At 44.4% G+C, this 23,062-nt stretch overlaps 1 protein-coding gene across 2 annotated transcripts; it reads left to right on the plus strand.

Annotated features, from left to right (window-relative positions):
• The first annotated feature begins 260 nt into the window (after positions 1-260).
• On the plus strand, positions 261-22,642 carry fam149a (family with sequence similarity 149 member A). 2 transcript variants are annotated; one of them, XM_029771613.1, is made up of 15 exons: positions 261-397; positions 8,028-8,117; positions 8,422-8,554; positions 8,670-8,812; positions 9,027-9,158; positions 15,993-16,154; positions 16,378-16,571; positions 16,782-16,936; positions 17,140-17,243; positions 17,481-17,726; positions 18,117-18,243; positions 18,608-18,730; positions 19,753-19,831; positions 20,935-21,090; positions 21,786-22,642. In XM_029771613.1, exons 1-15 carry the CDS (start codon positions 267-269, stop codon positions 21,860-21,862), a joined length of 2,052 nt encoding a protein of 683 aa, XP_029627473.1. In that variant the 5' UTR covers positions 261-266; the 3' UTR covers positions 21,863-22,642. The 2 variants fall into 2 exon arrangements, with proteins under 2 accessions (XP_029627473.1, XP_029627472.1); XM_029771612.1 differs by lacking the exon at positions 261-397 and adding an exon at positions 6,185-6,441.
• The last annotated feature ends 420 nt before the right edge of the window (positions 22,643-23,062 follow it).

Genomic DNA, 23,062 nt, shown 5'->3' on the forward strand with positions numbered 1-23,062 from the left:
ATACAGTAGCGAAGTTCCTTGGTCCAATCAGATTCCCCACATTTTGTTTGGCGTAGCAACCACCTGCAGCTGGCAGGCACACGTGCTGCCAGGCTCGGTTCATTTAGGATGCGAGGCTGCTGTCGCATTCCCATTCATAGTTTACGTCTCCGACACCGAGCCGATCTGGGATCAGTTGAAAGTAGGGACTAGGACGAGTTTAGGCTTTTTTCATGACGGTCCAGGCACAGACAACGCAGATAAAGGATCTGCAGGCTCCATAGCCCATGGAGTGTTTGTTAGAAATAATGTATCTTAACTCCGAGAAATGGTTGCTGCTTGACAGAGATCAGTATCAATGGAAGAGGCCGAGCATAAGCAGACTGCAACCGATGCAACAGAAGGATGACAGTTCAAAGTAAGATTCCCTAAATGCATAATTTTAAGCATTTTTTTCCCTGATTTATCACAACCAAAAGTTGGAAATGCTTTTGCTTTGTGGAATTATTTAAAATGTTGTGATACGCATCTTCCACTGTGTAAGTATTTGTTGTTTAATGTAAAGTTGATGGAACTTCTTCACGTTCGCCAGACACGTTCCGTTCTAAGTCAAGCACTGCCGCCTATGGAGGTTAATGAAAAAAACTTATACGTTGCAGATGTCTTCTGACCCCTTTATTCATTTCCTCATCATCTGGTCTGCTCCATCTATTCAGATTTGAGTTGTTTTACACACATCGGAATAGAAGCAGAAGCACTCTTTAAATTCTACAGATTTGTTTTATTCCTTTGGACAAAGAAAACATAAATATGGGAGAGTTGACCATGGTTCATTAGTAAGCCACTGACCAAGTCTAAAACTACAGCTCTCAATATTTAATTGATTTTCTCCCTCAATGGCATCTTGATATGACTAATTAATACAGGGCCAATGTCAGAGAATCAAGGTGTAGTCTTTCCTTTGCCACAGCTATATCTAATTGCTCCATCTACCCTGATAGCATGATTAAGGCATAGTTACGGCTTAAATACCCTCAGAGTAGCTTTCTGTCTCAGATAATGAGATGAGGGACTGCTATTGTATTCACTTAATTTGATTTGAAAAGAACGTTAATGTGGGGCTATATTTTTAAGCAATAAGGCCCGAGGGTGTGTGGTATAAGGCCAATATACCTTGCTAAGGGTTATTATTGTTATTATTATTATTATACCCGATGCAACGCGAAGTGCCTGGATACAGCCCTTAGCCGTTGTATATTGGCCATATACACAAACACCAGAGGTGCCTTATTGCTACGTATTATAAACGGGTTACCAACCTAATTAGAGCAGTAAAACTAAATGTTTTGTCATACCTGTGGTATACGGTTTGATATACCACTGCTGTCAGCCAATCAGCATTCAGGGCTCGAACCATCCAGTTTATAATTGTTGTTAAATAATCTCTCAGTTGTAGCCATTGCATGAATATGGATTTAAATGAAATCACGGCAGTAGTATGTCTGCTATATTTTGTGTGGTAACGTAATACATAGGGGTTAGGCAACGTGACGCTCCAGCAATTTGATAAATGGTATTTTAGTGACCTCTGGTGAAAAGAATAAAGAATGAGGGTTCTGAACTTTTAAAGGGAAATTTAAAAAATGTTCATATTCATCATTTCCAGCAACACCCCAGTCAAAAACAGAGGAAGATAAGTGTTTCCAATGACATCAACAACCAATTAGTAGACAATTAGAAGGAAATTATTAGGCAATGCCTACTCATAATTGGTTAAAATCACATGATGCACATTAACAGAAAGTAGCCTATGGGTGAAAGGCTAGGAGACATTTATGTGTTGTATAGTTTTTGTGATGTCACGTTTTGCCACTGTGAAGGGAAGGATATCTAGTCAGTTGCACAACTGAATGCATTCAACCGAAATGTGTCTTCCGCTGCCTTAATCGACGTCGACTGGAAAGCAGTATGTTGTTGCAGGGGGTTAGTTGCCTTGCTCAACGGCAGAACGGCAGATTTTTCCACCTTGCCGGCTCAGGGATTCAAATCAGCAACCTTTTGGTTAATGGCTCACCGCTTCTAACCGCCAAGCTACCTGGACAGTAATGCATAAGGTGATGGGTCAGGTCATAGGTTACGTTATCTTTAAAGGTAGGCTCAGAGAAATGACACGAGATGTAGATGCACCAAGTAAACTAGTAGTAGTGGATACGTTTCCTCAAAAACCAGGAGCGCTGAAGCGCGAGGCTAAACTTCTCAGCTGTTTTGGTTCTGTAGCTACTATGTTGTAACAGTGTGCTGTGCAGTGGAGGCTGCTGAGGGGAGGACGGCTCATAATAATGGCTGGAATGCAGTGGAATGGAATGGTATCAAACATATGAAGACCATGTTTTTGATACCATTCCATTTACTCCATTCCAGACATTTATTATGAGCCGTCCTCCACTCAGCAGCCTCCACTGGTATATGCACATATCCCAGGTATTCTTTCTGACTGTGTGAGATGAAAGCCTTGCATCGTGCTCATCTCAATGGCCGCTTTCGAGCGGATCCTTTTTGTCTAGTCGATGACCATCGTCGGTCACCGCTTTTCAAGGAGTGTTGCATTCTGGGGATTACAATTGTCAGGCTGAGGACTACGTAGCACATGGGGATGTGTAAAACGTACTCCGCAGCCTGAAGTGTCCCTGCCAGAGAATTGCTAGCTTTTAGCCCGGTGCAGACTGGTAACACACTTCAGAAGGCCGGTCACTAGTGCTAGCAAGGCAGAGGTCCTGGGGTCGAGCCTCGGTGTGAGCCGAATCATGAGGAAGTGGTACTCACTAAGCAAGCAGCGTGACGTCCTTTACTTCTACATGTACTTTACAAATATCATTTGACTGCAAGTTTCTGCAGTTGCTTCTCACCAGCTGCACCATGCAGCCGTCGCCTGCACTGTGGGAGGCTCTATTGTCAAGCATTAGGGAGTCTTTGTATAACCATAAGAACGTGACCAACGACATGACTGAAACAAGAACAGATTTGCAGGGATTTATGTGGACAGTGGATATATACAAATAAATGTAATATTTCAGGCGCTCTCTCACTAATTGATTGTACAATGTACACACATATTATTATAATTTCAGTTTGTGAGTGTGTGATATGAGGGTCAGATACATGTTTATTTTGACGCCATCTTGCTGAGTCTACCTTTTAAATGATAAAGTCAGTGTCAATGTGACCCGCCAGATTAAGAAGTTTGAAAACCCAATCAGAAGAAAAACCTTCAAAACCCCATTTGATTTTTGCCCCTTAAAAAAACTGAACATACTTCATTTTGTTTTTTATTTTATTTTAATGGTTTTAGAGTCAAAGATAATAGTTTCATAGTTTGTTTTTCAAACAGGTTTGTTAATCATTTTATTTCAGTTTACTAAATCGTTTTTTCATGATTTACTTTTCGTTTTCATTTACTATAATAACCTTGGTGGTCACTCAATTTACAGAAAAGCAGATATGGAGCAGCAGAGATCTCACAGGGATGGTTGCTCAAGCCCTATGAAATCACTGTACTATTGTTGCCTCGCACAAAGGCCTGGGAGAAAACGACTCCATTTCAATTAGCTGGGCCTTTCTGTACCCGTGCTGTTGCTGAAAGTTTGATGAGCATGTGTTGGCTGGGTGGTGTTCGGGTGGTTTGGCATTTGCTCTGTGAGGGAAATGTGAGCTGTCTGTCTGGGACGTCCACCCTCCTCTTTGACCTCCACCAACCGTTAAGCCGCCTGCATCACTCTCTCGCTAATTAGTTTTCCTTTGCCATCCATACCACACGGGAGGGTTTTTGTTCTTGTTTACTAGGGGGTGGTAGTGTGTGGTGTTTACAGGAAGTATATAGGATCCCCCTCACATTCAAGTTAAGTTTGATTCCTTTTGCGGAAATGAAGCATTTCCCCCACATGCATCTTTTACTCTGTGCATTTATTATTTTAATGAATGAGCTATAGAAAAATGATGAGGACAGCAGTTTCATTGTGATGCAAGACTCTCTGCCCAGGGGGAGAGAATGACAAAGATAGCAAGGTGTGGTTTTTCCACATGACGCTCTACTGAACCACAGGTGGGACCGACCGGTCTTCCACTCACTGGGGCTCAGCTGTTGCTGTGGGAGCCAAGGAAACAAGGAAATGGAGAGAAAGATGTATGGATAGCATTTGTTGCTATGGGATGGAGAATGATTCAGGGAGAAAGAATGAGAGAGATGAGTGGAAACAGAACAGGAAAAGGCAGGAAGAGAGATGAAGACAGTCCCTGGATGCCAGACAGGAGACACAGCAGTGATACAGTGTACTCGTAAGTGTGTGTGTGTGTGTGTGTGTCTGTGAACGCGCATGCAACTAATGAATCACCGAGCTGCCTATCCCCAGCAGACCAATAGACATAGAAGAGACAGAGCAGGAAGGGGGAGAGAACGGAAGAAGGGGGAGGATAGATGGGAGAGAAGGGGGGATAGACAGGAGGGGAGGGAGGAGAGGGATAGACGGGAGGAGAGGGAGAGACGGGAGGAGAGGGAGAGACGGGAGGAGAGGGATAGACGGGAGGAGAGGGAGAGACGGGAGGAGAGGGAGAGACGGGAGGAGAGGGATAGACGGGAGGAGAGGGATAGACGGGAGGAGAGGGAGAGACGGGAGGAGAGGGATAGACGGGAGGAGAGGGAGAGACGGGAGGAGAGGGATAGACGGGAGGAGAGGGAGAGACGGGAGGAGAGGGACAGACGGGAGGAGAGGGAGAGACGGGAGGGGAGGGATAGACGGGAGGAGAGGGAGAGACGGGAGGAGAGGGAGAGACGGGAGGAGAGGGAGAGACGGGAGGAGAGGGAGAGACGGGAGGAGAGGGATGGACGGGAGGGGAGGGATGGACGGGAGGGGAGGGATGGACGGGAGGAGAGGGAGAGACGGGAGGAGAGGGATGGACGGGAGGGGGAGGGATAGACTGCAGGAGAGGGATAGATGGGAGGGGGAGGGATAGACTGGACGAGAGGGATAGATTGGAGGGAGGGGAGGGAGGGATAGACGGGGAGGAGAGGAGGGATAGACGGGAGGAGGGATAGACGGGAGGAGGGATAGACGGGAGGGATAGACGGGAGGGATAGACGGGAGGGATAGACGGGAGGAGAGGGATAGACGGGAGGAGAGGGATAGACGGGAGGAGAGGGAGAGACGGGAGGAGAGGGAGAGACGGGAGGAGAGGGAGAGACGGGAGGAGAGGGATAGACGGGAGGGGAGGGATAGACGGGAGGAGAGGGAGAGACGGGAGGAGAGGGATGGACGGGAGGGGGAGGGATAGACTGCAGGAGAGGGATAGATGGGAGGGGGAGGGATAGACTGGAGGAGAGGGATAGATGGGAGGGAGGGGAGGGAGGGATAGACGGGGAGGAGAGGAGGGATAGACGGGAGGAGGGATAGGAGGGGGAGGGATAGACGGGAGGGATAGACGGGAGGGATAGACGGGAGGGATAGATGGGAGGGATAGACGGGAGGAGGGGGATAGACAGGAGAGGGAGGGGAGGGAGGGGAGGGATAGACGGGAGGAGGGGGATAGACAGGAGGGAGGAGAGGGATAGACAGGGGAGGGAGGGAACGGATAGACGGGAGGAGGGGGATAGACAGGAGGGAGGAGAAGGATAGACAGGAGAGGGAGGGGAGGGATAGACGGGAGGAGGGGGATAGACGGGAGGAGGGGGATAGACGGGAGGGAGGAGAAGGATAGACAGGAGAGGGAGGGGAGGGATAGACGGGAGGAGGGGGATAGACGGGAGGGAGGAGAAGGATAGACAGGAGAGGGAGGGGAGGGATAGACAGGAGAGGGAGGGGAGGGATAGACAGGAGAGGGAGGGGAGGGATAGACGGGAGGAGGGGGATAGACAGGAGAGGGAGGGGAGGGATAGACAGGAGAGGGAGGGGAGGGATAGAGAAAGAGAGGAGTGACGTCAGCGGGGAGTTTCAACCATGGTCAGACCGTAAGAAGGTATCAGAGCCATCCGGTGATCTGAAGAGGGGGCGTCGGAGGCGGGGGGGGGGGGGGGGGGGGGATGAGAAGACCGCCACCTTGTGCGTGGCCAGCACCCTGGGGTTTGCTCTGACCTTTACTGTACCAGCCAGAAAGGAGGCAGGAGAGGAGGCGGGGGAGGAGGAACCCTTGGCTGGAGATGCGTGAGTGTGGGCTGAGGTGTGCAGGGCAGAGTGCTGGGGTGGACAGCCAGGTCAGACAGCTGAGGAGGAGGCAGTGGACAACCCCTGGCTCTTTGGCTCCAGGCACCTCTAGGGAGGGAGAGTAGATGCCTGCGGCTGCCGTTACCCAGGGTGTTCCCCTCAACCTGGGGGCCCTGCCTGGCTCCAGCCTCCCACTGCTGGTCCACCCGCTCCACACGGACTACTGTAGGCTAGAGGAACACAGCAGGGGCAGGGCACTCATTGTCATAGGGTAAGTCAAGTTTTTTTGTAAGGAAGCTATAGTTAATTGATTATAAAAAATACATATTTGAGACATTTATCTCCACTCCATTCATCAGTATCGCCTGATGGCGTCTAGTTTCAACAACATTTGGTTCAGTGCTTGACTTGGGCAGGAGCTCACCGTAGTTGAGAACTGGCACCTCACATTTTCCACAGCTTGAGCTCCTGTTCCTCTTTATAGAATATTAGCTCAAAGTATTGTGTAGCTCCTGCACCGAAATATAAATAGTACCAGCACCCAGAATGAGTACCGGCACCTATTTCAGTCCAAGTCGAGCACTGATTTGGTTTCAGTTTCCATCTTGTAATGACTTTTCAGCGGTTTAACAGTTCCATTGCTCTATGACATAGTTAATTGTAATATTTGTAGCATGCTGTGTATGTTGCAATAGTGTCCGGACACGTTGTTCATTATCCCAGCCGAAAACTCAGCAGGGACTAGAAATGGTATCATCAGACAGTGTACATTTACCTCATACACCACTTTGTGCTGTTCTCGCCTTAGATTACATTGTGTACAAGAGACATTTAAATGGAAATCCAGGGACATATTATGCAAGAAATTGAAACAATATGACAAGTGGATATGAATTTCAAATATATATTTAAATGTTTTTATTCTAATTCTGTCTACCCATTTTTATTTCAAACAAACAACAAAAGATGAAGTAGTAGACTAACTCATTCAGGCATGTAATTGTCGGCATATTTATTACCGTGCCTTGTTCTGGTTGAATTATTAATGTCATAACTAGCAGGAGGATTGGGGGGCAGTCAGTCAGTGGAAGAAAGCTGGCTGGGGTGCTGCTGTACGGGCTGGGTGAGGGTTTGTTACCATCAGCGTGCTAATGTTGCTGGTGTCCTTTTGAACGGGACATCTGTTTGGCACTGTCACTCATCAGGTAAGCATGGAGGTGACGTATCAGGTGTGACTTGACTGTTTTGTGGTGTATGTGGTATGTATAATGTGAGCGGACCAAGTCATTTGGTGTCACTCTAAAGCGGAAAGGTGGAATAAACGAGTCAAGAGTAGGCTTTCTTGATTCAACACAGTTCTCTATTGAGGGATTTCTGACAATACAAACACTCCAAAACAGTCAATGAGAATCTCCAAAGGAACAACATACATCTTCTTCTTTAGATGACCCAGGATCACATTACGATTATCTTCAAACTATAACAACAATCACATATTTGTCACCGTCTTAATGGATCTTCTTGGATAGCACCTCTCTCTCTGTAGCCATTCTCCAGAGATAGTTTATCTTCCCCTCTTCTTGCTGGTTCCATCCTCTCTCTTGTAGGGGAAAGATACGATCTCATTAGTACCGTCAGCTGTGCTTAATTGACTCTGGTTACCTTGTCTCACATGCCTTGTTGGGCTACTATCCGTGAGCCCAGCCTGCCCTCTGGTGGTCCTTCTACAATAATGTATGCAAGATAATCACATAGGTATGGAACTTCCTCATCTGCCTTCCATCTACCTGCCTACTATACTTCCCCACGAAGCAAAAACTTTTAAACATTGCCAGCTTTTCTTTGCATTTGTTCCAGGAAAAAGCTGGTCAGCGAGAGGAGCATTTTCTCAAACCCTTCCCTCTTCACCCGAGGCAGTCAAGGAGGAGCCATTGCAAGTCAGCTAAGGTACTGTGCTTCAAATCAATCATGTGATACATTGTAATTTTCCAATGATAGAAATGGGTAGTAAATGTTTTAACAGTAGTTTTAACAGATAGCCATAAGTAACATTTTATATAATGACTTGTTTCATAATGGAAAACCAGGTTTGCTTCTCTAATGGCACCCTATTCCCTCTATAGTGCACTACCTTTGGCCACTACTTTTGACCAGAGCCCTTGGTCAAAAGTTGTGCTATAGGGAATAGAGTGCCATTTGGGATGCAACCAGTGTGGGTGAGGTCTTCTCTGATGCTAATGTATTCCTCCAGTGAGTTGTCTTCGTACCAGTCTTCCTGTGGAGGAGTAACCCCTGAGAGATGCCTCACCTGCTGGTCTGAGACTCAGAGCTGTGCTACAGGCCTCTCTACTGGACAGAGCTCCCTCTACTCATGGAGATACGATGTACGAGCACACACACACACACACACACACACACACACACACACACACACACACACACAGAGCCCTTTGCAGTAAAGAAGGTCTTGTGAGTGTGTGCCTCCTGTGGTGTGTTCAGGAGTTTGACAGAGTGAACACCCAGCGTGTGCGTCAGCTATTCAGTGATGTGGACGAGCTGCTGTATGAAGGGAGGGTGAACAGCAGCTCCCTGGGACTGCAGGAGGAGTGTCAGGAGTGGAACGGACACTCCCCACACCTCAGGTACACTAACAGAGCATGGCCATGTCCCAAATGCCACCTATACTGCACTTCTTTACCCTATGGACCCTTGTCAAGTGTAGTGCACTACATAGGGAATAGGGTGCCAGTTGGGATGCAAACAAAGTCCTTCATGTGAAAGTGTTTAATTGAATTGGCTCTCCCTCTGTGTCTCTTTCCAATACTTTATTTTATTGTTTCTGTCTTTCCTTCACAGAATTCTGGGTAATCAGCTGGAGTCGCCCAATCAGGAAGGGTTTCAGTACGTTCACAGGAGAGTGGTGGCCAGTGGAGGGAGAGGGAGTGCAGTGCTGCCCCCGTGTGTGGACAAGAGGGAGGACTCTGGAGAGTAAGGCCTGGCTCCTTGTGTATACTACACAACAACAACATGACGCTAACATCTCACGGTACTTCAGTTGGTTTCCCATGGCAACAGAGCAGACATGAGAATTTTGGAGCAGCGGTATTATGGTTGTGTGTTCAGGTGTGTGTTGTTGAGGTGAGCTCTGTGGCAGGGGGCCGGCTAAGGGACAGATGGCATAATGAGCAATCTGCCATGGTTCTGGGAATAACATCCAGGCAGTCTGTCTCCAGGCAACACAATTGTTGTTTACTAATCAATTCCCAACGAGGACTTACCTTAACAAACACACCTACTTAAACACACCTATTACAGCCTTGTTTGTTCAGGACTCAGTGAGGGAGCCAGACTAGTGGGAGAATGACTGTCTGGCTGCATAAATACACATACTGTAGTATGGTATGAATACAATGCAAGTGGTAGCACAGTATGCTTTCAAAGGTGATCCAAAACAATGATCTAGAAATGATCTAGTAAGGAGAAATGCCAAAAGACCGAATCCAAGTACACGTCAAGATGAACTCTGAAAGATTTAACCAACCTTGATGTTTTCTCAGACCATAGCTAACTAAAATCCCTTTTATATCAAAACCCACATTTCTTTACCATACTGTCTGCCTTATACAGTGCCTTCTGTTTTTTTATATCTGAAAGGGGTAGGGGGTAAAAAATGTAAAAAATGTAGGGGTAGGGGGTAAAAAATGGGGTAGGGGGTAAAAAATGTAAAAAATTCCAGAAAATGATGTCATGGCTTTAGAAGCTTATGATAGGCTAATTGACATAATCTGAGTAAATTTGAGGTGTACCTGTGGATGTATTTCAAGGCCTACCTTCAATCTCAATGCCTCTTTGCTTGACATCATGGGAAAATCAAAAGAAATCAGCCACGACCTCAGAAAACAATTGTAGACCTCAACAAGTCTGGTTCATCCTTGGGAGCAATTTCCAAACCTGAAGGTACCATGTTCATCTGTACAAAAAATAGTACGCAAGTATTAACACCATGGGACCACGCAGCCGTCATACCGCTCAGGAAGGAGACGCGTTCTGTCTCCTAGAGATGAACGTATTTTGGTGCGAAAAGTGCAAATCAATCCCAGAACAACAGCAAAGGACCTTGGGAAGATGCTGGAGGAAACAGGTACAAAAGTATCTATATCCACAGTAAAATGAGTCCTATATCAACATAACCTGAAAGACCGCTCAGCAAGGAAGAAGCCACTGCTCCAAAACCGCCATTAAAAAAGCCAGACTACAGTTTGCAACTGCACATGGGGACAAAGATCGTACTTTCTGGAGAAATGTCCTCTGGTCTGCTGCAGGAGGGACTGGTGCACTTCACAAAATAGATGGCATCATGAGGTAGGAAAATTATGTGGATATATTGAAGCAACATCTCAAGACATCAGTCAGGAAGAACTTCTTAGGGATAGGGTCTAGTTTCCTGAATTTCCGCCTGACTGACATGCCCAAAGTTAACTGCCTGTTACTCAGGCCCAGAAGCCAGGTTATGCATATAATTGGTAGCATTGGATAGAAAACACTTTGAAGTTCCTAAAACTGTTAAAATAATATCTGAGACTATAACAGAATTGATATGGCAAATTAAAATCTGAAGAATAACCAAGGCTCTTGGTTTGAGGTCCCAGGCACTTACAATGGAAAGCTATGGGCCCTATGTAATTCCGTCTCCCAGATTACAATTCCTATGGCTTCCACTAGATGTCAACAGTCTTTATTCAAGGTTTCAGGCTTGTTTTTTGAAAAACGAGCAAGAATTTAGAGATTTGGTGAAGAGAGCACCGGAACAATATCAGTTTTCGGCGCGCGAAGGAGAGGGCGCGCGCTTAGTAATTTTGTTTTCCTATTGAACATGCTACTTTCTGTATGAAATATTATAGTTTATTTACATTTTAGAGAATCTGAGGATTAAATAGAAACGTCGTTTGACTTGTTTGGATGAATTTTAGCGGTAGCTTTGGATTCCTTTGTCTGCCTGTTGAACGAGTGGATTACTGAAATCAATGGTGCCAACTAAACTGACTTTTTGGGATATAAAGAAGGATTTTATCCAACAAAACGACCATTCATGTTGTAGCTGGGACCCTTGGGATTGCAAACAGAGGAAGATCTTCAAAAGTAAGTGATTTATTTAATCGCTATTTGTAATTTTATGAAGCCTGTGCTGATTAAAAAATATGTTGATGTGGGGCACCGTCCTCAGACAATCGCATGGTATGCTTTTGCTGTAAAGTCTACTGTAAATCGGACAATGCAGTTAGATTAACAATAATGTAAGCTTTTAAATTATATAAGATACTTGTATGTTCATGAATGTTTTATATTACGATTATTTATTTGAATTGCGCGCCCCCCAATTTCACTGGATGTTGTTGGCTGGTGTCCCGCTAGCGGGATGACCTATCCCTATTAAAGCTTGGTTGCAAATGGGTCTTCCAAATGAACAATGATCCCAAACATGCTTCCAAAGTTGTGGCAAAATGGCTTGAGGAGAACAAAGTCAAGGTATTGGAGTGGCCATTACAAAGCCCTGACCTCAATCATATAGAAAATTTGTGGCAGAACTGAAAAGGCGTGTGCGAGCAAGGAGGCCTACAAACCTGACTCAATTACACCAGCTCTGTCAGGAGGAGTGGGCCAAAATTCACCTAATTTATTGTGGGAAGCTTGTGGAAGGCTACCCGAAATGTTTGACCCAAATTAAACAATTTAAAGGCAATGCTATCAAATACTAATTGAGTGTATGTAAACATCTGACCCACTGGGAATGTGATTAAAGAAATAAAAGCTGAAATAAATCATTCTCTCTACTATTATTCCGTCATTTCACGTTCTTAAAATAAAGTGGTGACCCTAACTGACCTAAGACAGGGAATTCTTACTAGGATTAAATGTCAGGAATTGTGAAAAACTGAGTTTAAATGTATTTGGCTAAGGTGTATGTAAACTTCCGACTTCAACTGTATATATAAAGAATATACAAAGGACATTTGGGTTAGGAGGTACAGTATGAAAAGCAGAGTTTCACTGGAAATGTGTCAATATAATTGCAAACCAACATGAAAAAGTAGAGAAGACATGATGAGGAATACATTTCCACATAGAAGGGGGTCTTCTTAGGAATGAATTTATCCAATTGATTTTAAAAGTATTATTTAGTAAAGTCCAGATAATTCAGCCTGCCATACTCATAAGTGTTCATTACAACAGTACGGTTTCTCCACAGAAAGTAGAAAAGCATCTGGTCTATGTCTTTGCTTATTTTACCACCAAGATATAAAGATACCTTCAGCCTTGGTTATTAGGACTCTTCCTTTTAAAGATACAGCCCTCTGTTGCCATTGATTTAGCTTCTTCTGGGTTTTTTAATAAGAAGGTTAACATTTAGTTCTTCTGATCCTTATTAATGGTTATGCCTAAATATGTAAGTGCTTCTTTCACTGGCATACCATAATATGAGGGTGTCACACAATATTTGACAGTCATGAGTTCACATTTATTAATGTTAAGACATAGACCAGATGCTTTGGAAAATGATTCTATCACATTGATCGAAATGGGAATCTGACTAGCGTCTTTCAGAAAGTGTAGTATCGTCAGCCAGCTGGCTTATAATAATTTATTTACAAGCTATGGAAATACCTTGTACAGGACTATTATTTAAAGAATTTGTAAACAGTTGGATGATTAATAAAAACCGATATGGTGAGATAGGACAACCTTGCCTAATTCCTCTCTTTAACTCAAATCTAGGTGAGGTGCCATGTTTCAATTTGATAGAGCTGTTACCATTCGTATAGAGAGTCTTAATAGCCTTACAGAAAAAATCTCAAAAGCAAAATTTCTCAAGGGAGTTGAAGAGGAACTGATGCTCCACTGTGTCAAATGCGTTATAAAAATCTAAAAATAATATGAAGCTATCCTCGGTTATTAGGTCTGAGTAGTCAAGCATGTCTAATACTAGTCTGATATTGTCATAAATATGTCTGTTCCTGATAAAACCAGACTGTGTTTCATCAATGATTGCATCCAGGACTTCTTTAATTCTTTTTGCAAGTAGTAAGGGTAATATCTTATAATCATTATTAAGAAGACAAATTGGATGCCAGTTATCGATGAGCAGCTTTGGTATCAGTGTTATTAACCCCTGACATTGTTTTTAATACTCTCTTAAAAAGACTTCAAGTAGGAAGGAAGCTACTTGTTCAGAAATGTGTAATTCCATCAATACCTGGGGATTTATTGTTCTTTAGATGTTTGATAGACTCGATAATCTCTTCAACTATGATGGGTTCATCACACTGTTTAGATTCTTTATCACTGATAGTGAACATTATTCAGTGCGTCAAATAACATATCTGTGGATTCCTAACAGTACATAGAGCTATATAATTTCCTGTAAAAATTGCTGCAGTAGTTAGCAAGTCATGTTTGGTCATCTGTAATAACACCATCAATGTTTAAATTATGGATAGTGATATTTGTAGAGTGAAATAGGATGAACTCTGTTCTCCCTCATCAAGCCATTTTTTCCTAGATCTAATAAAGGCTCCTTCTGCTTTTAATCTATATATATTATCCAGTTTATTTATTCATATATATTATCCAGTTTATTTAATCATATATATAGATATGTGTGTGTATTTATTACCCAGATTATTTTGTAACTCAATCAGTTCCATGTTCTACTCCCCTGAGAGGCTGGCCGGGGACCTCTGAGAAAGGGAAGTTATCTTAATCTTTTTCCTCCTCAGCTCTTCTGGTCTTTTACTACCAGATTTTCTAAGGTATTTGCCAGTTCAAATTTAAAGAGCTCCCAGTTCTTGCAGTAAAATGTTTCTTCACAAGCTCTTTCTCAAAAGTGTGAGAGCAGATGTCTAACCTCAAACTTAACTATATCATTATTTAACAAGGAGCTATTTAGCTTTCAGTAGGACGGTCGACCTAGGTTAGTATCAGGGGTAAATATTTTGACATCAATGTAAATGGCCCTATGTTCTGTGAAGAGGTATTGCACTTCACATTGTTTCGTAACCCTCTGAAGGCTCCGCTGGGGTCATTACAATGAAAAATACCTTTGGTATATAAACAGTGACATATTTTTTACAGACAACATAGCATGAATTCTGTCTGAAATAGGTATGCAGTGGCTTGTGAAAGTATTCACCCCCCTTGGCACTTTTCCTATTTTGTTGCCTTGCAACCTGGAATTAAAATGTATTTTTGGGGGGGTTTGTATCATTTGATTTATACAACATGTCTACCACTTTGAAGATGCAAAATATTTTTTTATTGTGAAACAAACAAGAAAAAATAACTTGAGCGTGCATAACTATTCACCCCCCAAAGTCAATACTTTGTAGAGCCACCTTTTGCAGCATTTACAGCTGCAAGTCTCTTGGGGTATGTCTCTATAAGCTTGGCACATCTAGCCATTGTGATTTTTGCCCATTCTTCAAGACAAAACTGCTCCAGCTCCTTCAAGTTGGATGGGTTCCGCTGGTGTACAGCAATCTTTAAGTCTTACCACAGATTCTCAATTGGATTGAGGTCTGGGCTTTGACTAGGCCATTCCAAGACATTTGTTTCCCCTTAAACCACTTGAGTGTTGCTTTAGCATTATGCTTAGGGTCATTGTCCTGCTGGAAGGTGAACCTCTGTCCCAGTCTCAAATCTCTGGAAGACTGAAACAGGTTTCCCTCATGAATTTCCCTCTATTTAGCGGCATCCATCATTCCTTCAATTCTGACCAGTTTCCCAGTCCCTGCCGATGAAAAACATCCCCACAGCATGATGCTGCCACCACCATGCTTCACTGTGGGGATGGTGTTCTCGGGGTGATGAGAGGTGTTGGGTTTACACCAGACATAGCGTTTTCCTTGATGGCCAAAAAGCTACATTTGTCTCATCTGACCAGAGTACCTTCTTCCATATGTTTGGGGAGTCTCCCACATGCCTTTTGGTGAACACCAAACGTGTTTGCTTATTTTTTTCTTTAAGCAATTGCTTTTTTCTGGCCACTCTTCTGTAAAGCCCAGCTCTGTGGAGTGTACGGCTTAAAGTGGTCCTATGGACAGATACTCCAATCTCCGCTGTGGAGCTTTGCAGGTCCTTCAGGGTTATCTTTGGTCTCTTTGTTGCCACTGATTAATGCCCTCCATGCCTGGTCTGTGAATTTTGGTGGGCGGCCATCTCTTGGCAGGTTTGTTGTGGTGCCATATTCTTTACATTTTTAAATAATGGATTTAATAGTGCTCCATGGGATGTTCAAAGTTTCTGATATTTTTTTATAACCCAACCCTGATCTGTACTTCTCCACAACTTTGTCCCTGACCTGTTTGGAGAGCTCCTTGGTCTTCATGGTGCCACTTGCTTGGTGGTACCCCTTGCTTAGTGGTGTTGCAGACTCTGGGGCCTTTCAGAACAGGTGTGTGTATATATACTAAGATCATGTGACAGATCATGTGACACTTAGATTGCACACAGGTGGACTTTATTTAACTAATTATGTGACTTCTGAAGGTAATTGGTTGCACCAGATCTATTTAGGGGCTTCATAGCAAAGGGGGTGAATACATATGCACACACCACTTTTCCATTTTTTCTATTTTTTATTTTTTGAAACAAGTTATTTTTTTCACTTCACCAATTTGGACTATTTTGTGTATGTCCATTACATGAAATCCAAATAAAAATCTATTTAAATTACAGGTTGTAATGCAACAAAATAGGAAAAACGCAAACAGGATGAATACTTTTGCAAGGCACTGTACTCAAAATAATCTGCTTTCCTGACTACAGGTTATGTGTTGAAGGTCACAGTCTTTCCCCAACTCCCTGCACATTGCAGGGGGCAACCCCTCTCTCCCACTCTCTCCGTGATCACTCCTCCCGTCTACAAGAAGAGGTCTACGAGGCAGAGGGAAGGATGGAGGAATTTCTTGCCTATGATGCCAAAGACACGTAAGGCATTTGAACTTTACTTTCTCAGCATGGCATTTAATATTTTGAGAGTATGTGCAAGCATGTAACAGCCTGTGGGAGTTGTGGGAGAGAGAGAGAGCGTGTGTGTATCTGTGTGTGTATATGTGTTTGTCTGTATGCGTGTGTGTGTGTGTGCAAGCCTGTGGGTGGAACGAGGGCCATATTGCTCCAGTGTGTCTTGACGTCAGTGTTCTCTCCCCAGGGAGGATGAGTGGGTAGGTCAGAGAGGAGTCTGGGGATCTGTGGGGGCAGCAGGGAGGTCCGGGGTACCCCCTGTGTCTCCCCACACCTGTATCAGGGATGCCGTGGCTGACGAGGCCTTTGATGACATGTGGAGGGAGGTGGTGAACTCTCTGGGAGAGCTCCTCCACAAACACTGGCAGAGACAAATCACTGGTCTGTCTATCTACAAACCACTGTATTACAGAGCTGCCATAGAACTACATGAATACCAATGATGATATGCCTATTATACACAGCAACCATGGTACTGCACACCAACTCTGTTATAACTGATGCTTTTTGTTAGGCTGTGTTATGAATTGGGCTAGCCAGGATAAACTCTGGGTCCTAGTTATGAATCAACGTATTTTGTTTTTACTGGAGGTGGAGCAGGTCACAGAGGAGTGTTGGAGGCTCTTGGTGGAGTCTTGGGTGATCCCTCTCCTCACATCAACAGTAAATGTCAGCGTGTCCCTCTCTCCAGGGGCTCCAACACACGTAGCATGCTGCTGTGGTCCAACTGTTGCCCCAGTTCACAGGTGAGAAGTCTGCCAGCCACCAAAACACAGTGTCAGCTGCTGCCATTGGCTCTCTAGAGGAGCTCTTGCACTTCTGGCAACAACACCATTCACATGAATTAACATTTATCTCAAATACACTTATTACAATGGCTTCAACAGAGGAGCCAAGGCCCCCTTAAAACAAGCCTTGAGCTATATTTATTTACTTTCTTTTTTTCTAGGCCTCTCAGGTATCAAGTACCTTCAAGATTAATTTAAACGGTGTTATGACAATCCAAGCTAAGCCTCTTCAACAAAGACAACACGGATTTGCAGAGAAGTCTCAGTAAGTCTGTCTGAATCCCCAGCTATAAGCTCGGGCCTGATCCTGAACAAACAAAACCATCCCTGTTTCTCTTTGGAGCTGGACAGGGTGCCATTTGGGATGCAACCTTTCAGTTAGGCTTTGAGATGAGTACAAATAAGAACTCCAACATCTAAAATAGATTAGAAAAGAAATTGGCACACTGGTATGACTTTAAGTAATGTCATTAGTATCACTACTTTTTTGACTTCTCTGTAGTTGTGATCTGGAGGACAGACCCAGCAGAGCTCCAGCCCCCACTGTGTCTCCATCCAGGAGAGCATGTAGTACGCCCTCCCACAGAGCCACAGGCCCAGCCCAGAGAGGCCTGCCCCTGCCTAGGCTCCATATCTGCTCCAGACCCAGCTCCACCTCCAGAAGTACCAGCTCCAGGGGCAGGGCCAGGAGCTGCCTCAGCCCCAGACACACTGTCCCCAGACACCAGGTCATCAGAGGAACCAGACTGTGAGATATCTACTGTATATATTAATAAGTAAGCTAGGCTGGTGTTTAATTGCAACACAATCATAATTGGTATATGCAACTACATTAAATGATTAGGACTTGGTTATGGTAATATTTACATTTTTAGGTCAAATAATGAAATTGCAGTTTTGTTCTAGAGACGTGTTAGCCATAATGACTATTACATTTTACATCATTTAGCAGACACTCTTATCCAGAGCAGCTAGGGTTAAGTGACTTGCTCAAAGCCATACCGAGAGATTTTTCACCCATGACTCTGGGATTTGAACCAGCAACCTTTCGGTTACTGGCCCCATTGCTCCTAAGCGCTAGGTTACCTGCCATCCAACTATCATAACAAGGCTGTAATTGTCCTGGTTTGTACTGTAGGACCACAGTGACAGAAGGACAGCCGTCCCCAATCCTCAGTTCAATACAGAACCAGAGGCTCCTCCCCCTCCTCCATGCTGACCAATCAGAGCTGGAGCCCTCAGTGTGTACTGCTGCATCCATGCAGGTACCAGGTGACCTACTGTTTCATCAATGTACTCAAATGTCAATACAGGAAGTTAGTATATCAATGTGTCAATTCTAACGCAGGTTATAGTAAATTACATTTGCCTGAATACCATAATAAATGGGTAATGATGACATGTCTTTTAAATTACTTGTCATTCTGACCGAACGTAAATTACCATATTGATTCCGCTTCTTGCATTTGCATGGACATGGAAAGCAAATATGTGTTGGCTTGGCTGACCTTGCAAACATGCGTATCTCCAGTGCAAAGAGCAGGTGTGTGCTCTGGTGTAGGGCAAGTGAACTTTGGTCTCTCTCTCAATTCAATTCAATGGCTTTATATCTCTCGCTCTCTCTCACAGCTCAGGGGGAGGATTCTGCAAGGAGGACATGCCACTGTACCAATCTCCATCCTTCCACCCCTCAGAGAGCCCACTCTGCTGTTGGAGTCCCTGTCTCGTCCCAACACCACACACACACTCCGGGTACGAGACACACACACACACAGTGGTGGCGTGGTGGGGTTGTCTGTGGGAGTGGTAGTAGAAGAGATTGTATTACTGTCTGTTGCATAGCAGATGCCCTTATCATTATATAAAGGGTACAAAGCTGTCTGCTTTGCTGCGTGGTTTATTGCTCTACCTTGGTCAACTTGTTATTGGAAAAGCCCCCTGGAGTCGATGTCTGCGCCCCTGTGAAGATCTAATTAGCATAATAAAAAATCCCCATTAAAATCCGTCAATTTAAGTTAGAGTTATCTGTTTTTGCATTGGATGCGTCTCAATCCACCACATCCGCCGATCTCTCACTTCTGCATCTGCGGTGAAAGGTGGCAGAGCTAGAGCAGTGTTTGTCAGACCATGATGTAGCATATGGCCCCTCTATGGAAAGATGAGACTCTCACAAACACGATGGTGTTCTCCGTTTTGCTCTGAGGTACAGCCGATCTGCCAAATTATGTCTGTAGCGTCTGAACAGTTTGGGCTACACACAAATACGAGACTCTCACGAACACGTACATGTCGGTTGTTTTACTCTAGGATGCCCACAGGCCTCACAAGGCTGTTGATTATCCCACACACCTGTCACCATCGTCTCGCGCACCTGCGCCTCATGACACTCACCTGAACTCCATCACCTCCTTGATTATCTTCCCTATATCTGTCACTCCCCTTGGTTCTTTCCTCAGGTGTTACTCTGTTTTCATGTCGGTGCATTGTTTCTTTTATTTATTAAAACACTCACTCCCTGAACTTGCTTCCAGACTCTCAGCGCACTCTGTAGAGGGTTCATTTACCTGGTTAAATAAAGGCTAAATAAATAAAAGCTGTCTACCTTTTTGTACACTGAGATGGTAATTATGGTAACATAATAGATTATTATCCTTGTTTTAACTTGGGTTACTGTACATATTACATATTACCACTATTTATCTAGGTGTGTTTGCTCAAATAAAGTATCCTTTTTCTTTTAACATATGACTTGAAAGCAGCTCTTTGTTTTCTAGTCAGACACACCCATGAAGCGATTGTTCACTCCCATGGATTTCACCTGCCACATGAAGACTGGGAAAGGACCTCACCCAGGTGACCGCTATAGTACTGTGTACTCATGCCTCTAGCCAACAAATGACAGGACAGGTGTCCAGTGCAGCGGGATCTATAAGTATTATGTACATTGTAAATATTGTTTTAGATTTATGTTTTGACTAAGCAGGACAGTTTTTTTTTTCAGTGCGTGTTCGTAGGCTCGGGATGTGGGAAATCATTATTATTACAGCCTCACAGCCTCTGAGGAAAGTGGAGGTTAAAGGCAGAGGCAGAATGTGTCATCGTCCCCATTGGCCCTGGTTCAAAGTAGTGCATTAGACAGAGGCTGCGTTTCAAACTCATAAAAGACACCCTTGTCCACTTACCCTCGCCTTATGCCCTTGGGGGAATCCCCACGGCCATATTTGTCGTCGGTCCAAATGATTAACCAAGAAAGGGAGGTTTGCAACGTAAGCCCTTCAGCCCTTGTTTTTAAAGGAGTTTGCGAGTATACAATTATGTTGGGGCCTGAAACACCCCATAATTCAATTTGCGATGATTGTACATCCGCTAAGAAAAGTCAGCCGAAACCTCAACGTCAATATGGAGTCAACATACAAGTGTAAGTAAAAACGAAGGTAAGTAAGTTAGAAATTGTGCTACTAATGCACAAACACGTCTCATAAAAGTAATTATGTTTTTGTTTGTTTAGCTTTTGGAAATTGTAGAAAACATTTTCCTTCATAAGTTCCAGTTAGGCAGGCTAACGCGAGTTAGCTAATTAATTTGCTATCTATCATACAGTAGCCGTATATTAATAATTCTATAGTTAATATTAGACATGCGATCATAATTGACTGTAGCGCATATAAAGCCTCCACAAGCTACCGGTGGCTGAAAACCCAATCATCGCGGGATGAACGAATTTCCAGCCAAGGGCGGTCCATTTAAAAATCAATTCTTCCTCCCTTTCCCTGCAAGTGTACTCGTCAGACGTCATGATACATCATCAGAAGTGTCCACTTAATTTGAGCGCTGAGGGGCGAGGGTGTGTCTTTTTAAGTGTTTGGAATGCAGCCAGAGAATAGGGTGCCATTTGGGACGATGCCTGTGTCAGCGTTAGACGGGCATGTCGTAATGCGTCACCTCTGGTCTCCTAGGTGACTGTGCTCTGATTGGAGTGACAGGCTTTGGCGTGGGTATCACCTGCTCCGCCACCAGCGGTTTCTCCGAGAGCACCATGGCAACGAGGAGACACCAGCGCCCGCCATCCTCCTCCGTGGAAGGAGAGAGTGGGACCGAACCACTGCTCTTAGGTAAATACTGTATAAAGGGAAAATGACTACATGGAGTTATTAGGAGGAAAGTGGAGAGGGTACTGCATAGGCCTGGGAATTGCTAGGGACCTCACAATACCATATTATCACCATACTGAGGGACCTCACGATACCATATTATCACCATACTGCGGGACCTCATGATACCATATTACCACCATACTGCGGGACCTCACGATACCATATTATCACCATACTGCGGGACCTCACGATTCCATATTACCATCATACTGCGGGACCTCACGATACCATATTACCACCATACTGAGGGACCTCACAATACCATATTACCACCATACTGCGGGACCTCACGATACCATATTATCACCATACTGCGGGACCTCACGATACCATATTACCACCATACTGCGGGACCTCACGATACCATATTACCACCATACTGCGGGACCTCACGATACCATATTACCACCATACTGCGGGACCTCACGATACCATATTATCATTGATTTTTTTTCCTCCATCACTAGTACTGTTTAGTGCAATGTGCAAGAGAACGGGGCTGCTCGTAGATTGTTGTGCACAGGAAGATTGATAGTAGGTAGATAAGTAGAGGGAGATGAGAAAATTGAATGGATAAGGAAATGAAGCAGTACACTACAGTACACTATGTGTCATTTCTACTGTAGTTTAACTGAAGTATAAAACTTATCCAGGTGTTCCTCATCAACGTAAAGTGTTTGGTCGGTTTCCTGGTCATGTGAAGAAGAGACTCCAGGTGGTGTTGTCATAGCAGCACAGTCCAGACAGGAAGACCAGAATGCATCAGGAACACCAACACTTGGAATTAAGAGGTTAATGGGTGTGATAGGATGAAGCACAGCTACGGTGAGATTTTCCATTGAACTACCACAAAAGTTTGGACTTACGTTTTGAGGCCAGATGATGAGTCGGAGTTGAAGATCCATTTTCATTGCTATGGCGACAGCTAGCTAGCCTCCCTGACAGTGGCTATCTAGAGGTAGGACCGCAATGTGCAGATAACGGGTGGACAATAAGAACAAGATTTTAATTTGAAAAGACCACATTTAGGTTGCAACGGCATTTAGCAGGACAAATCTGCTTGATTATATTGTATATCTGCCATTTTAATTAGATACATTGTAGTTTATTTATGTGGCAAGAGTGATTACAGGATAGGATAAATGTGATTAAACACATTGTCCACTACTGTTTGTTTACCTAGATGGTGATTTTGCAAGCTAGCTAGCATTGTGAAGCAGTGTCTATGCATACAAGCAACCGTACGCTGATATTTCATCCAAAATAAACAATCGCCAGAGAAATATTGATTGTTACTTTGTGAAAATCTAAGTGATATCAAATACAGTACAATATGGGGCCTCCCGAGTGGCGCAGCAGTCTCAGGCACTGCATAGCAGTGCTTGAGGTGTCACTACAGACCCAGGTTAAATCCCATGCTGTGTCGCTGCCGGCCACGACTGGGAGACCCATGAGGGCGCACAATTGCCCTAGCGTCGTCCGGGTTAGGGGTTTGGCCGGCCGGGTTGACCTTGTTCCATTACGCTCTAGCGACTCCTTGTGGCAGGCCGGGCACCTGCAAGCTGACTTCGGTCACCAGCTGGACGGTGTTTCCTCCGACACATTGGTGCGGCTGGCTTCCGGGTTAAGCAAGCAGTGGGTCAAGAAGCAGTGCGGCTTGGCAGGGTCGTGTTTCGGAGGACGTATGGCTCTCGACCTTTGCCTCTCCCGAGTCTCTACGGGAGTTGCAGCGATGGGACAAGACTACCATGAAAAAGGGGTAAAAAAAAGTAATTCAAATGAAAATAAAAAGGCAGAAACTGCTTCTCCAATAGAAATCCCTGATCACAGTTGTAGCCGATGTCATGGCGACGTTGGCTAGCTAAGCTCTGCAGAAACACGTCATCAGCTTTAACGGTCGTCACGTGCCGAACTGCGCATGTGCATGCCA

The sequence above is a fragment of the Salmo trutta genome, chromosome 13 (assembly GCF_901001165.1).
Source record: "Salmo trutta chromosome 13, fSalTru1.1, whole genome shotgun sequence".
NCBI lineage: Eukaryota > Metazoa > Chordata > Actinopteri > Salmoniformes > Salmonidae > Salmo > Salmo trutta.